The sequence below is a fragment of the Rhopilema esculentum genome, chromosome 20, assembly GCF_057945365.1.
Source record: "Rhopilema esculentum isolate cy_ngs chromosome 20, ASM5794536v1, whole genome shotgun sequence".
Classification (NCBI taxonomy): Eukaryota; Metazoa; Cnidaria; class Scyphozoa; order Rhizostomeae; family Rhizostomatidae; genus Rhopilema; species Rhopilema esculentum.
Window position 1 is genome coordinate 12,408,683 of NC_142834.1, and position 16,541 is coordinate 12,425,223.

Here is a 16,541-nt window from a genome sequence, read left to right on the forward strand (position 1 = left end):
TCATGAAAAATACCAATTTTCAAGCGTTATAAGAAGAAAATGCTCTCTCAAAGCAAAAATTAATCATCGACGATGAGTACAATGGCTTCTCCTTGAATGTCACGCATTTTTAAAAGTAACTTGAATAAATGCAATATTTTAATAAAATTGTAGCATTTTCGTCGATGAAGTAAACTTTTTTTGAAGCTTAAAAGTTTGAATTCATAATTTCTTTTATAAATTTTTTTGTTATACAAACGTGAAATCAAAAAATTGTATTTGTTTGGACAGCTCTAAAATGTTTGGAAGGTCATGTGACTTTGCAGTTGTTAGGCCATACAACCCTTCTGAATATTTTGCTGTTATAATCAGGAAAATCGAAAGAATCCTGTGTTTTTGTGGTTATGATTCATAAGTTGAAGCATTTTCTTAACTTTTTATTCCATTTTGGGTAAACGTAGGCCTAGATTATTTGTAGAAAGACGGTCCAAATCTGAAAAATTTTCCGTTGCAAAACCGAATCCAACGCAAAGCCATAATTCGTTTATCGAATTCGTCCCAATACTTTTGTATATTAAAGCTTTGTTGATATAAAAGGACATTGTCTCAATGAATTTTGCATAGCCCGGTCCACGGTTTAAAGTTTATGACAATCGTGCTTTTCGTCAAAATGGACGTCACTGGGCTCGATTTCGAAAGGCAAACATCGGTTACTATGACAAAGTTCGCGTGCCTGGGAAGTTTCAAGGAGTGAATCGTTTTTTTTGCAATAAATTATTTGAAACACTCTTCTTATTTTAAACCAAGTAGCGTAGCTTGCCAAAATGGATCCCTATTGTAGTCAACGAGACGAACAGCTAGCAGAAGCAGTTAGATCTTACCCATGTTTGTAGGATAAAGGTAAATTGACTGCAAATGCAAAAATATTGTTGCTAATGCCTGGAGTAAAGGGCTGCTTTCTTGTAAGGGGCGCCATGTTGATTATAAAAACAATTTTTTTAGCGCTAATCGTTTTATTCGTGCAGTGGAAACTGCCATCACAATTGCGACTTTCGCGTTTGTCGCCCTAATCGTGATAATCGTGGCGCGATAATCACGATTGAATCATGTTTCCACTAGACTAGACCACAGAATAGACGATTGTCACGATAAAAGCGAAAAGTCATTTGAATTTGTCGCCTTTATCGCGATAATCGCCCAGTGGACAAGTCTTTAGGGGTCTGGAGCACAAGCTATTCGTCACATGCTCGTCACATGCTCGTCACATGCTAGACACAGGGAAACAATGGGGAAACTTCTGAAGCAATTTTTCATTTCCCGGAAAACATTTCGTGTTCGAGTAGACAGGTAGAGAGCCTAAAGAAGGGGCAAATAAGAAGTTATATTATACCGTTTAAATATTTCAATTAAGACTAAGATGGAAATGACTGGACAGGAGATTAGTAGGGAATCCAGTGGAAAAGCTGAAAATCCCAGTGAAGTTGATGCTGTGTTGGGTTCTTCAAACGAGAATGGCGAGGATGCTATGAGGAAATATGCCGACAAGCAGCTTCAGCGGACATACGAATTATTTGAAAAATTCACGGAAAAATCAGAAGCCGCCTACACCTCAATGAAAGAAGATTATGAAATGTTGAAAAATAAAGAAACTAATTATAAAGAGATGACAAAGAAGCTGGATGATGTTCATTTCGTTGATGTAGTAAAGCTCGATGTTGGAGGGGAAGAGTTCAAAACAGGATTACAAACATTGCTAAAGTATCCTGATAGTTTGTTCGCTACCCAGTTCTCTCAAAGTTTAAAGCTGAAACAGACATCTAACGAATCCTTCTTTATTGATAGAGATGGATCATACTTCAGGTAGTTATATTTTCACTCGTATTTTTACATAACATAGGGCCGCCGAGAGGTTTCGGACTAAAGGCCCTGGGGCAAAAGTTTTTCAGTGTATAAACGCTTACCAATCCGACAGTGCTGACCAGTTTATTATCTAATATTATTGCTTTTCTATTATTAAGACTAACCTACTAACCGCTTGTACGCAATACCAATTATGGGGACTGTACTATAACATTTAGATTAGATTTAACCGAAAGACGAGGCCTAGCAGAATTTTTTTGCGACCACGTCCTTTAGATAAGCTCAAAATACATTTAAGAATTTTACCTGCAGTCATTTCTGGCAATCGTTTATAATGTTTTACTATAACTAGACATAATTTTGCTACTTTTGACTGATTCCATTTCTATCCCTTTCCCCCTCTCGGCGGCCCTGTTTATACAGTTTTTGAAAGGATTGACGCAAGCTTTTGGAGATTTCAATGAGATATCACTGAAAATATTATTTTAAGAAACCCGAGACATGTTCTATGTGCTTCTTGATTAATCATATCGCTTTTTGATTGTCATTTCCAAAATATCATCTTAATAATGAATTGAAATGGAAATAATGTTATCTATCTTTAAAAAGCTCAACGAACAGTTCAAAATCCATCTTGCGTACTCACGCGTGTAAGTTAATTGATCGCTAGTTAAAACGCTTAAATCACGTTGGTTTCCGCTTGTCAAAATTTCAACGCAGCCTTACGCACAATAACAAGCGATTTCACGACTGTAAATGATCACAGCGTGAACGAAGCGAAGCTAGAATCAGCTCACAGTGCAATAATAAAAACGGAAGTAAATGTCATTGTTCGTAACAAAACTATGGCTCTATTGTTCGCATATTCTAACAAAAGCATTTCCCGAAACACTGGCGGAAAGACAAGATCCCAATATTTCCCTTGGACCATGCACCCAGACATACATTATTACCATACTCAGCTTTGAGTGCTCATTCAAGACGCCCCATTAATTATTTTTGAGCCTTGTGTATTAGGAAACTGCAAAGGATATAAAACAAAGCTTCTTATATCATGGAGATTCACCCTATTTATTATTATTTGGGAATTGTTCTATAAAGGATTGGGAAATTACCTCCCACCTTGCTTATTCCAGATCCCTGCCTATTTGGGACTCAAGAGTGGCCGTAACAGCCAGTAACAAACCTGGACTAATTTAATATTATTATATTATTGTCTTATCATTTGTCTTAAAGCATTTGAATATAATTTGTATATAAATATGTTTCCTTGTATATTCCAGGCATATAATGAACTATATGCGAACAAGCACTGTTACTTCAAAAATGAAAGAGCTGAAAGCTGAATTGATGGAAGAGGCAAAATTCTTTGGTCTATCTGGCCTGGTCAAAATGTTGTCTGAAGAGGAACCAGAACTAGAGAAAGGAGAGGCTGGTGGTGAAGAAAACAAGGATGTTGGGATGATTATCCTTGAGGATCATTCAAATCAGACAAGTAAACTGCTTGAAGATGCAAAAAAATCATTAAAAGAAGGACAGGATGCCCTGAAAAATGATATTAATCTGTTAGAAGAGTCAAAAGAGAATTTTCTTAAAATGTCTGAAAGATTGCAAGACGTCCACTTTTCTGAAATGATCCAGTTGAATGTTGGTGGGCATATTTTCAAAACTAGCATCAGTACATTGCAAAAATACCCAAACACCATCCTGGCTACAATGTTCTCCCAACGATTCAAATTGGAAAAACAGAAAGACGGATCATACTTCATAGACCGTGATGGGACACATTTTAGACATATATTGAATTACCTAAGGTTTGGAAGGTTACCAAGAAAAGTAATTGATGAGATTGGAGATGAATTGTTAGAAGAAGTAAAATATTACAATATTGAAGGATTGTATAAGGAAATATGGAATATGCCATCAATTGAATTGAAAGTTGGGAGCAAAAGCTACTACACAACAAGAAACATTGTGCATAAAGATGAATCTTTTGCAAGTACAATTTTTGGCAGTCCAACAGATGGTGGCGCATATCTGATTCAATGGGACATAAAACACATGGAAGAAATACTTAAGTTCCTTGAGAATGGTGAATTACCAAAAGACATTGTCTCTCCAACTCTTTCACAATTGTTCTTGGAAGCCCAAGTCCTGAATATGCTCAATCTCCAAAGATACCTGAGTTCATTTTTCCATTCCAAAATACTAGATGGGAAACAGTATTATATCAAAAAGTTATCTGAGTGGCTATCTGAGAAGGAAAAAACAAAATGTTTGCCAGAATTATTATATTCATTTCCAAAGTATAAAAGCGAAAGCTTTTTTAAAATAGCTGCTGACATTGAACCAAATATAATCATTGCTGAAACCAAAAATGGTTGCATCTTTGGTGGTTATACGAGCATTGGTTGGGATATTATTGGAAACAAATGTAAGGAATATACTTCTTTTATATTTAATAATCTTTGATATTAAAAATATTATAACTTGATGCAGTATAAGCAGACCTGTACATGCTTTTGTTTATAAAAAAGGGTGGTTCTATTTTACTCCTCAAAATTTCATGCTTGATGAGATCATCAAGCAACTGTTCTGATGATTGCACTAAGTTTTGAAACTCTGGGTAGCAACTTGGAACCTTTCTGTTACAGCCTGCAAAAAGTGTGGAGAGAGGTCCATTTCAGTGAGTATTTCACCACTTGTATCAGGGAAACTCTAACAAATGACCCAGATCGAGACTTCACAACCATCAATGCTGACCTTTTTTGTCAGCTTTGAAGCCTCCCCATGCAAAAATAATGACCAATCTTGCCGTCATATATCATCATCTTAAATCCGAAAAGGGAGAAAAATATTGTCAAGGCAGGAAGGAAGGCAACGAGAAGCCAATATATTTTAAAAGATGCCCAAGAGGGAATAGGAATACTATTAGGCTAAACCCTTTTGATGATACACACGGAATTAATTATAAAGTATCATCAAAAATTTCCTCAAATTGACTTGAAATTGGTTAATCTTTTTGTTTTTTCCTCTACCAAATTTGAATGTATTTCCTCGGGGTGTAAACTAAGCCTAATTTTGGACAGGGACGTGCCATTTTGGTTAAAATTTTGGACCAATAATTCCGCAAATGTCTAAAAAAATATGACAGATAATTCCGCAAACATGATGAAAACTATACCTATTATTCTGCAGAGCAAATAACATTTTTAAAGCACATAAAAAATCATTAACCAGATTTTGTATGTCCTATGCCCAAAATCTCAATATTACACATATTTCATACTTTATTTGAAAATGGACATTCATTTTGTTAATGCTAAATCTCCCTCCTAATAATCTTGCAATATTTCCTCAAAATTGTACACATAATTCTGCATGTTTCTTCAAATGGTACCTATAGTTCCGCACAAATTTCAAAAATTAGTACTGATAATTCCACATTTTTCAGAAAAAAGGTACCCCTAAATAATGGCACGTCCTGTACCTCAAACATTTTAGTTAAATACCTATTTATATTGAATATTTTAATTTTGTTTACGGTTAGATTGGTCAGATTTTTCTCAGAAAGAATTTTTGACACATGATCAAAATCCAGATTTGGGACAAATGTATTTTAGTTCAGGCAAATATGCAGCGATTATTACATTCAGGTACGGAAGTCCATATGAGGATTGCTAATATATTCCGGGCCCGGGGGTTACTCCCATTATGGCCTAACAGAGAGGTCCAGTCAGGGTCAATGAGGGCCAAAGCTAAAATATTAAAAAATTACCCTCAAATGGTAGTGTTTTTTGACAATAACCCTCAAATGGTAGCATAAGAAAGCAAAATATTTCATTAGTAGCATTCACTTTTTGATACCCACCTGGTTCTTCTTTGACAAATTTATTCGCCATTGACTGTTGTTGATTCGGGAAAGACAAAACCTCGCTCATCGTCTATAATAAATCGCAAGCTAAACTAAGCCGTTGTGTTATTATCGAAACTGGGCCATTTGGTAGCCATTTGGAAAGACCCTCAAATTGACTGGACCCCCCTCCCCCCGCCCCCCGCCAGGCCTCAATAAATGGGAGTACCCCCTGGGGGCCAGGGCCAAAAAGCTCTAACTCTCAATGCGGCCCAGGTTAATTACGACACATTTTGAAATCCAATCTCGCTTTTTGCATTAATTTGTGTATGGTTATTTCGTGTACTGCGTCCGTGTAACAAGTTATAAAAAAGAATAAAAGAAAAATTTGTTTTTGAACAGTTTAGGAGAGCAATCTGCAGTCCCCCTTGAGCATTTGCAGGGAGCCCGGAGCACTGATCAAGTCTTGGATACATTCCAGCAAATAACCGGAAGTAATGTTTCAGAAAGCATGAAAAATGCACGTTCAGCAAATGTTGACCTATGAATTTTTCAAATCTGATGATTTTATCAGAACGAGCTTGTAAAACTGAGTAAAAAACATCATTGTTTCCTACCGTAATTTGACGTGCTGAATAGAATAAGATGCAACTTTCAGATGCAGTTTAAAAATCATAGATATTTTAGACTTTGGTACTTGTACCCGGGCTGCTGTTGGATATCGCAGTATAACCTTACAACTATGCACGTTGTACAACTGAAACTATGTTTAAAGAACAGTTTGTATATTTGAGATTCGTCTTTCTATGTTTCCGTTGTTTTTGGCCGTTTCTGCAACAGGATGGAATATATCACCGATCATAACCACGAAACATTTAGTGTTCGAGCTGCATGAAAAGTCGAGGCACGACATTCAAACCAACAAGCACGTATTTTGGTCGACGAGGCACGTCCATGCCTGTAGGCAGGTAAATAAATCCTTAGCCTGGAGGGGAGCAAGATGGTTCTCCTTCAATGACCAGGCCCGCTTGAGCAACTATTTAGAACTAAGAGACGTCAAGAAGCAACACATAGTCGCTTTTCACCTCTGGATTCTAATTGTTCATTACATTTTTCACTTTAAATAATTTCTTACTTTTGCATTAAAATTCAATAGATTTTGACTTGTCTAATCCTTCCTTTCAGATTGCGACAATGAGAGCTTCTTATTCAGTTTGAAATCACTGGAATGGGACGAGCCACTTATTTTGAAAGCAAATGGTGATAATGTAGCTGGAACTCGTGTTCGAACCAGTATTGCTAAGAATCCAAGCTATCATCAACGGAAACGAGAATCCTCTTTACATTTTTTTTCTCTCCAACAAAATACAGACGTTCTGTGCTTTGATGAATTCGACACAGACGTTTCCTGCATATTCAAATACAATGCAGAGGCCTACAAGTGCAATGATCCAGTGCCTGCCACAAATACTCTTCTTGCTGGAGAAGAAATCTGTCTTCTCGAAAGAATGGAGATTTTTGCTGTTTAATATCAAAAACACATATGATAAAGATTCAATTAAAAAACTGAACTGCCTGGCTCATTTAGTTATCTTTAGTTATCTTAAGGCTTATGCATGATTATGTGACATTGTATTTTAGATGGGCCATACCTCTTTGCATTTAGTCAAAGTTGTTATAGTCAAAACTTAGCCAAAGTTATAGTTGGATGTTGTGGCGGAGGATCTATCTTAAATTATTTTTTACATGCAGGTATTTACTGTGTAATATTTTGATTTATCGGAATCAATTTTATTTTTAAAATGAAAAGACATTTAACACGGTTCAAATAGAATTTCAAATGAAAAATTATTGAAAGATAAAATTAAAATCAATTCACCCACCAAACAGTGCCAGCTCGAATCCCGTGGGCAACTTTCAATGCCTTGTTCAAGTCATTTGTCTGAACAGCTGCTGCCAAACCATACATGGTTTTGTTTCCCCGCTCAATAACTTCATCTGCTGTTTTAAATTTCATGATTTGTTGTACTGGTCCAAAGATCTGAAAAAGTTCAAATGAATGATTAAATATGATGTGAAAGTACACGAGAGCAGCAAGCCCTTCCTTGATTTCCACATTCATAGTTTGCTTCAATTGATAATACAGTAAAACCCAAGAAGGAATGGTTCAATCTATCCAATGAGTATTTTCATTAAGTTTTATTCGTTGAGATTAGACTGTAGACGAGTTTTTTCGTACTAGCAGATATATTATAACTGTTTTTTGTGTATAGAAAAGGACAATTCTAAGTTGCTATTCGATTCTTAGCTGCTGAAATGTTTTCAATTTGTGATGATTTGCTGATCTCCATTTATTTCAAAATATTTGGGGGGCGCTCTTTGGAGTGGGGGGGGCGGTCGTACATAAATTTTATCAAAAGGGGGCCCTTATTTGAAAAGGGCATTCAATGGAGAGAGAAAGCTGTAACTGTTAAAACTTATCTCTCCTTGAGTGTTATTCTATGTGGTTGTTATGTCCCTGGATGTATCAGGAATTTCAATGCTTTTATGGCGTCAATTAGGGGAAAATTATGTATCAAATTACTGGCAGTTATACAATAGAAACTTATTCTGTTGTCGGCATTTAGAAATTAGTTTCGGTCTTTTGTATAGGATGGAATTCTTACTAGAATTAATGAGTGTTAAGTTTTTTCTTCCAAACAAAATTGACATCGTTTAGATTTGTTCAAATAGGTCGAGATTAGATATGTTAGATTGACGAATGTGTTAAACAAATGAAGTGCTACATAGACAAGTTGATGATATTAGCAAAGGTACCAAATATTAGTCTTTCAAAATAAAATATTGTTGAACAAAAAAACCAAAGGAAAGTCTACACAGAATCTCGTTTCCCTACCTCAAAAATGAGTTTTTGAGTTGCTGTTTTGTTGATTGAATTTCAGGATATTGTTTAAAGGTTATTTCTTTTGACCAGGTCTTAATTTCTTTTTACAGCCATTGAAACGATAATTTCAAATGATAATTACCCAGTGATAATTACCCATTATTATATTATAATAAATAATTATATATTTATTATTATTATGCCCATACGAGAATTTATATGAAAAAGAAGGGATGAGTGGCTTATAGCTTTTCTATTTAAACTTTTAAAATGCCTGACAAAGTCTCATATAGACAGAGTTCTTCAAAAATAACACAATATAAAAAAACGTAGCTCAGCGGTTAGGGTCGCTGACTACAGATTCAAGGGTTCGTGGTTCGTGTCCCTGAATTGACCAAACTTTCCCTCAGAGTGAGAAGAGTCGCCAGCTCTCTGTAATTCCAGGCGTAGGAATCACGAGTTGTGATCACATCGAGAGGAAGGACCAGGACACTGCTCGATAACCATAAGCTTCTCAGTGTCCTAAAACTACCTTCAGAAGCTAGGTAGCAAACAATACAAAATACAATACAAAATACAATTCAAAGTAAATGCAATTGGAGAGCTAAAGCAGACATCTTGAAAGATGGCTGTCTAACCTCTTCACTGGCGATTCTCATATCGTCACTGACGTCAGAGAATACTGTTGGTGCAATGTAATAGCCTTTATCTCCAACTTGTCCTCCTCCGCACTGCAGAGAAGCACCTTCCTTTTTACCACTTTCAATCAACTCGATTATTTTGCTCATTTGTTCACTGTCAACCTTCGTAGAGAAATGAACCACATTGTAAACCATTCAAAATAAATATTCATTAATGCTATCGATTTCCAAATAAGATGGCAGCTACAGCCATGGAAAGGCGGTAATGAAAATTTTCACACCACCCCCTCCCCCGAAATTTCGAAATCTGCAACCAACAAAAACATCCATATTTTAATAGGAGAATGGGATGAGAGGTTGTATCTTGTTTAGGGAGAATTTTAGGTTTAAAAGCATGCTGAAGATTAAGTTCATGGAAGATATTCCCCTTCTAGAGCATTTTTGGCATCTGGTTTCTTTCTTAGTATCAGGTGAAAAACAGCGCTTACAGATCTGTTTCCCCTGATTAGAGAGATCCAAAATAATTTCAGCCCCTCCTATGAGCAAGGGGAATGTCCCTCCACGAGAATCCCGTATTCCTTTGGCAGAGACTTATTTGGTTTTCTGGTAAAATAGAAAAATAATCCCAGAAATCTCGTACACCCCTAGCCTTACGACAAGGCAGGGACTCTAAAACCAAACCTGGGGTCCTTGTGTGGTGCTTGTATCAAGTGGATTTCCAAGAATTCGCTTTTTCGCTCTTTCAACGCTTTTGGCGACAAATTCGTCGTAAATCGATTCTTCGACGAAAGTTCGGCTTCCAGCACAGCAACACTGGCCTTGGTTGAAAAAGAGGGCAAAGTGACTCAGTTCAACGGCCTCGTCAACGTTTACATCACCAAAAACGATATTTGGGCTTTTTCCGCCGAGTTCCAAGGTCACGTTCTTTAGGTTTGACCGCCCTGCCGCTTGTTGTATCAGCTTTCCAACCTGTTCAAAAATTAATGATACTGAAGCATAAACAACACAGAAGAAAATGAGGATATTTAAATCGAAAGTACATCGGCCTTAACTCTTAAATAGAATTTACTTCAAAGCTTTATTTCAGGGCTGTTATGGATTTACATACGCAGTTTTTGACTGTACAAAAGTTACAGGTACGTTCTGATAATGAGCGATGACGTCATAAATGAGCGTTTAAATTTTGACCACATAATCTGGAAGAATCTACGAAACAGTCCATAAGCCTTAAAGGAAATGGGTCTACCAAGGATCGACTGAGACGACAGTTTTCTATCAGTGAATGCGTTTTTCATCATAACAGGATTAAGGTAATAAATAGTTTTGTAAATCTCAGTCATGAACAGCTGCAGAATTTTCCTGTGAACGAACACTGAGTTCAAGATTTTAAAATTTATAAAATGACTAGCAGACTTCTGTATTGAATTCATTTTTTTCTGTCAACATTTGTTTTACATTTCCAAGCAACAAACTCTCGATAAGAAGTTCCGGTTGGTTCGTATTCCTTCAGATGCTGTGCCTACCTAGAAACCTTGCCACTTGATAAAAACAACAGAACTGTCTCTATTTGCCTACTGGCCGGGGGAGGGGGGAACTCCCATACTGAACCTCACAGGATGTGCCGCAGAACAAGGTATCATTTTACGATAAAATTATTGGACAGGGTGTTATGAATGACATCAAAACTCTGAGACAGGGTATCGAATTTAAGGAAATTTGTAAACAATAAATTTGTGAGAACAGTTTACTCTGTTTTTCGTTACTCTGTTTTTCGAGACTTTTTGGAATGAGCATGTCCCAGTTCCATTTGCCAGTGGTTACTAGTATGAGATCTGATATGTTTTGGCATCACAGCGCCGTCTTTGGCATACTTTTTATGGGACAGGGTGGCTTCTGGTAATTTCATTCGGCAAGGATCAGGGTGAAAAAGGTTTCCCGTACACCCCGTCATTTTGCTAGCTAAGTGCCCCCTAGGCCCGTTGCTTGTATTTGTACGAAGTCTTTTATGATAAACGTCATAATAATGAAAACATTTTTTATTTTATATTCTTCTACTTACAACAGTAACCTCACTTTACAGGTAGTTACTATCGGCTAGCCTGGTGACAAGTTTACTAATTTTACAAAAGTTATAACATTTCAATAAATCATATGAGTGCAAAGAATCTTTAGAGGGAGAGCAGTTCAGGGTTTGTCCAAGTCTTATTGCGCATACAGAATATAAAATAGGATGTGCGTATAATTATTGCTGACAGTTTTTTAATTATAAAATTACGGTGTTGGTAGTCAAGTTTTAGTTCATCACACATATCGATGAAAGAATCACAGGAGTTACCAAAGATACCGAGACAGCTGATAGATAGATTAACAAAGTTTACTTTTTTGAACTTAGGGCGTAGTTCCTTTAGAAGGGAACGGTACTTCTCAGCTTTACGCGAAGCGTTATTGTCCAGGTTAGTCTCGAACCCAAATAATAATAATAATAATAATAATCAATTTATTTAAAGTTGGCGCTACATAGCTATTTACAAAGAAATGAGCTAATCCAAGCCAACTGTTAAAACTACTACATTAACTAAATACATACGAGATTAAATACATAAAATTTTAAGTACAAAATGATCCATTAAAAAACTATAAAAACCTGAGCTATTTAAAAGATAGAATTACAAAAAACCAAGCTGTGGCACGAACGTCCTACATAGTTTGCATGTACAGTCTGTGCCATTCCAGCTTTTAATTTCTTTCTTAAACTCAGATTGAGCACTCCTTATGTGCTGAGGTAAAGAGAGCCAAAAACGCTGCCCTCTATATTTGATAGTTTCGGTTCCATAAATGGTTGTTCTTACTCTTGGTACCATGAATTCATTATTATTTCTCAAATTATAAACAGCATGACGCTCGCAGAAAATCTCCCTCATAAAAGGAGGGTTGATATTTCCCTTTGTTTTAAACATTTCAATCATAAGATTGCGCAGGTGTTTTACATGAATATTTACCGAGTCATCATTTTCTAGCAGAGTGTTGAAGCTAGAATCATAGTCTTTGTATGCAATTCTCAGAGCTCTTTCGTGTATTCTATTAATCTTACTATTCAAGTGCCTACTGTGGAACATCCGGACTAGTGGACAGTATTCGAATTGGCTAATTACAAATGCTCTCATTAAGATTTTAAGTTTATTAGCGTCCATGTATCCAGATATGCGAGCGAGGGAATCGTCTTCGTGAAAAGCTGTTTCCTCTTGCAGATTGAAATTATTCCCAGCAAGTTTTTATCTAATAGAAGATTTTTACTCTTCGAAATTCTATTTTCCAATTCTGAAGGTTCAATGTCTAACATTTGTTGACGAGTCGGGTTCAGCACCCAGGCGGAAGGTTGCCCGTCAACGGCCTATGTTTGGAAATGAGATCTAAAATGTAATTGCCCACCTCAGTAGAACCAGTAAAAGCAACTTTGTCGACGAACATGTGTTCTGCTATGGCGTTTCCAGCTGTAGGACCATACCCCGGGATGATGTTTACAACACCAGGTGGAAATCCGGCCTGTAAACGAAACATCAAGCGTTATTAACCGAATTACAGAAAATGATTCGACCTAAAATAATCTACAGTTCACGCTATAAATCTTCACATTATTATGATACATTAAATGCATAAACTTCAATACGAAACACTGCGCTATGGGCTCTTCCAAGCAGGGGCGCCTTCATCGGGGGGGGGGGGGGGGGGGGCTGCCCCTACTGCCCTCTTCGAAGAGCGGCAGAGGGGGCAAGAAGTACCCTGAAACATAAGAAGATATTATAGAAACTTATCGATAATTGATGACCACTTTGACCACTCTCGTTATGATAATTTATCATAGAAAATATTAGAAATAGGATAACACCAGCACAAAATCCCAAAGATTGAAAAATCTGTCTGTGACAAGATGGGCCACAAGAGGGAGAGAGGCAAAGATAATAGATGATTAACAAAGACTCAGAAGTACTCCAGGAACCTATGGAGGATAAATCGATATTAATACTTACCGGGCAATCAAAATTTTACAACCAACCCATTTATATAAGCAATGATTTTTATTAAACCAAATATTGTGAATAGTAACAAGGCCATTTAATACCCAATTTTATGTATGGATAATTTCGTCAACATTTTCTCTATGTTTCGAATCTTTGGTGTTAAAAGAAACCCAGCTGCCCTATACCCCCCCCCCCCCAAAAAAAATTCTGCTGCCCCATACTTTTTAAAAGGTTTATGGCAATTGTAACTTACCTCTCTGATAAGGTTTGCAACATAAAGACCAGTGAGGGGAGTTTGTTCGGCCAATTTCATAACAACAACATTCCCGGTAGCAAGAGCCGGACCAAGTTTCCAGGCTTGCATCAAAAGAGGGAAGTTCCAAGGGATGATTTGTCCAACAACACCAATCGGTTCTCGACGTGTGTAATTGAAAAAGTTTCCATCTGTGGGAGGATATTTCAAGTTTTAAATGATATGTCATGGATTAAAAATGGAAACTTTTATTATAGAACCTACAAATACAAAATGCTTGATAAAAGGATATGCATAAATTTGAACGTTGTTAAATATATTGTAATGTTGGGAAAGAGCCTTTCCTTGACATAAGACTTCATCCTATACAGATATTGTATTTTTAAAGAATAATGCCCTTGAAATGCCCTGTAACAAATATCTTGGGCAATAGGAATAAAGTATTGTATCACATGATGGAATGCTTAAACATTTTCTTTCAAAGCTCCTGCTAAGAGTATTAGAGGAATTCCCTGGCATTTTAGCATAAATTACATGGCCCGCGCCACAGAGAGGCCTCTCCACATCCTCTCCATAATGTGAAATAAAAATTATCTACAAAATTAGCGCTTTATTATCTTCCCCAGGGCATGAAAAATTCCTTTCTTCCTGCGACCGGAGGAAAATCATGCATAAATTTCCTGCAAGAATGGGAAGATAAAGGAAAAAAGGGTTCCAACAACAGTAATGATGTATTATCAGTTGTTGTGAATGAAAGGAAAAGATAAGGTTGAAGCAATTTTATTACCACTACAAAATTTCAGTTTTGTTGGCTGAAAATTATTCTTTATTCGTGAACACCTTAATTGATCTGGAATAGGGCCTTAACTACGATATAAACCTCCTAGCTGGTTAGAATACTTTTATCAAACAAGTATTTTCAAAATCATTCTAAAGGGTTTCTAGGTAGGAAAATCGATTTAGCCTGTACAAGGGACCTACATAAGATAAGCCACTTTTATCTTCATGTTTTTTCTTTTGATGAACATGAAAGAAACAAAGGTACTTTTTGCAAAAGGCTTTAATGTAAAAGAATTTTCGCAGAACTTTATGCATGAAAAATTTTTTTGCGACCGCCGCGCGCCCGATCGCAAGGTCTGGTGGGTTTTTATGCTCTGATTTTTTCACAAAATGGGATTTTCCTTGAACCTTGAAAACCTCTTTCAAAGGGGATAAAATCTTACCAATACAAAAATGGGGTAGCAACAACTGCTTTTTAGGAGTGCTCGTACTCCTTTGCTTCCAATGACAGATTTCCTTCTGGTTTTAATGTTCTCAAAAAGTGCCTCTCAAATAATTCTATCCTTATTACGCTACTGAAATAACTACACTAAATTAAGAAATTTATAAACGCTACATTACCAACTGGGATGGTTTTCCCGTGGATTTTGTCAGCCCATCCAGCATAGTAGCGCAAGCAGTTGACTGACAAAGACAAGTCGGCGTTATAGGCATCTGAGAATGGCTTCCCATTGTCCAAAGACTCCAAGGCCTAAACAGAATTGAGACTCCAGAATATTGGAAACAGGCTCGTCAAAAAGATAGCCGAAAAGATATCCAGTAACATGCTTTTGCAATATCATGCTCGAAGCTCTGGGCCTCAACATCGTTTGAATATCGTGCAACTGAAAACGTTTGGTGAAACGGGTTTGAACAGGGACGGACTTGGATTGGCATGGAGGAGGGTGGAGGGGATTGGCATTGCAACGTCCCCTATAACCTGTGTCATTCGGTGAATCTTGCTATGATTCGGTAAAAATATTTTTTAATAACTGTGTAGTAATTAAATGACGCCAATATATTACTTTCATTATCTTCTTATCTTCTCTAAAAACCAGAGATCTTCTGAAGGCCTAAACCTACTCAAAGTACAACCGGGTCGGAGATTTTGATAAAGCACTCATATTTCTTACAATCCTCCAATATAACGCATTATGAAATTTCACTATGGTTGTTTTTTGAAATCCCACTGATCACTAAATACTCAATCTTTACTTCTAAAATTGTAGAAAACATGTCATTCTGGTTTTGAAGGAGAAAGTAGTAGGGGGAGTTTGAGCAGAGAGCGTTTCATCTCCGCAAATGCAACAGCAAAATCTGAAAATATTTAAAAATTGCTTCCCTTCAGCAAAGCTTCATTTGAAATTCAAATATGTGGAACATGGCCATCATCATCTCGAGAGTCATCGCAAAAAACCTGGTTTTAAGAGTCATATCAATTTATCAACATGCCATTCAATTATCTGCAAAAATTAACATACTTCTTTCCTTCAAACTTGAATTGGTGATTTTTTTGTACAATAACATTCAAGAAAAAACTTAACAGTATTTTAAATTTAAGTTATGGAAAGATTTGCTGTCTAAGTAGACAGAAATTGAAACCAGAAGCTACCTTACCATAATGCCTACTCTTAATAACATATAACCATAGTAAATCGCGGAACAGACTCACAGCAAGGTACTCTTTGTCTCTCTCCATTAGGTCTGCCAAGCGATTGAGCAGCCTTCCACGCCCAGAGGCATCCATGGTCCTCCAAGGACTTCCAAGTTTAAAGGCCTCTTGAGCTGCCTTCACTGCAATATCAACATCAGCCTAGAAATTGAAGAAAAATTAAATAATTCACCATAGCACAACAAAGCTTGACAACAAAATTAAGCAGAACCTAAAGATCTTAATTTTTGAACAATAAAGAGGGGACAAGGTTTTTAAGAAAATTAACAAAAATTCAATGTGTCTAAAACATGTCATGACCCAGTAGAGCTTAAAAATAACTCCAGAAGCAGGAAGCAATACATGTTTCAACACAGCTATATCTGCTAAAATCTATCAACGACACCACTTTCCCAAAAAAGGGAGAACCTATTAACATCCCTCTTTCCCAATATCCTTTTTATATAAGGCCTTAAAGGAAGATGTAGTAGAATCATGAGCAAATCCTAGGCCATTTTAAACATATATAGAAATCTTCTTGTCTCTTGTTGCTGTCTGGAGCTGACAGGATACTATGTAAAC

General features: G+C 36.6%; 2 protein-coding genes across 4 annotated transcripts in view; one reads left to right on the forward strand and one right to left on the reverse strand.

Moving 5' to 3' along the window:
• The window catches only part of LOC135687782 (aldehyde dehydrogenase, mitochondrial), a 29,477-nt gene that overhangs the window by 6,828 nt on the left and 6,108 nt on the right, over nt 1-16,541 (reverse strand). The window contains exons 4-11 of one of the 3 annotated variants that reach the window (XR_016145033.1): nt 15,981-16,121; nt 14,891-15,020; nt 13,490-13,680; nt 12,647-12,760; nt 9,899-10,186; nt 9,215-9,379; nt 5,711-7,733; nt 3,860-4,047 (exon numbers count right to left, since the gene is read on the reverse strand). Coding sequence is in view for 2 of the 3 variants with exons in the window: in XM_089114416.1 (XP_088970542.1) it covers nt 3,882-4,047; nt 7,576-7,733; nt 9,215-9,379; nt 9,899-10,186; nt 12,647-12,760; nt 13,490-13,680; nt 14,891-15,020; nt 15,981-16,121 (1,353 nt within the window). In the remaining variant the exon portion in view is untranslated. Of the gene's footprint in view, nt 1-3,859; nt 4,048-5,710; nt 7,734-9,214; nt 9,380-9,898; nt 10,187-12,646; nt 12,761-13,489; nt 13,681-14,890; nt 15,021-15,980; nt 16,122-16,541 lie in introns of those variants that run through there. The other 2 variants (XM_089114416.1, XM_065204433.2) reach the window with 2 other exon arrangements.
• Nucleotides 1,397-10,034, forward strand: LOC135690475 (uncharacterized). Its single transcript, XM_089114415.1, has 3 exons — nt 1,397-1,839; nt 3,123-3,931; nt 6,878-10,034. Exons 1-3 carry the CDS (start codon nt 1,397-1,399, stop codon nt 7,219-7,221), a joined length of 1,596 nt encoding a protein of 531 aa, XP_088970541.1. The 3' UTR covers nt 7,222-10,034.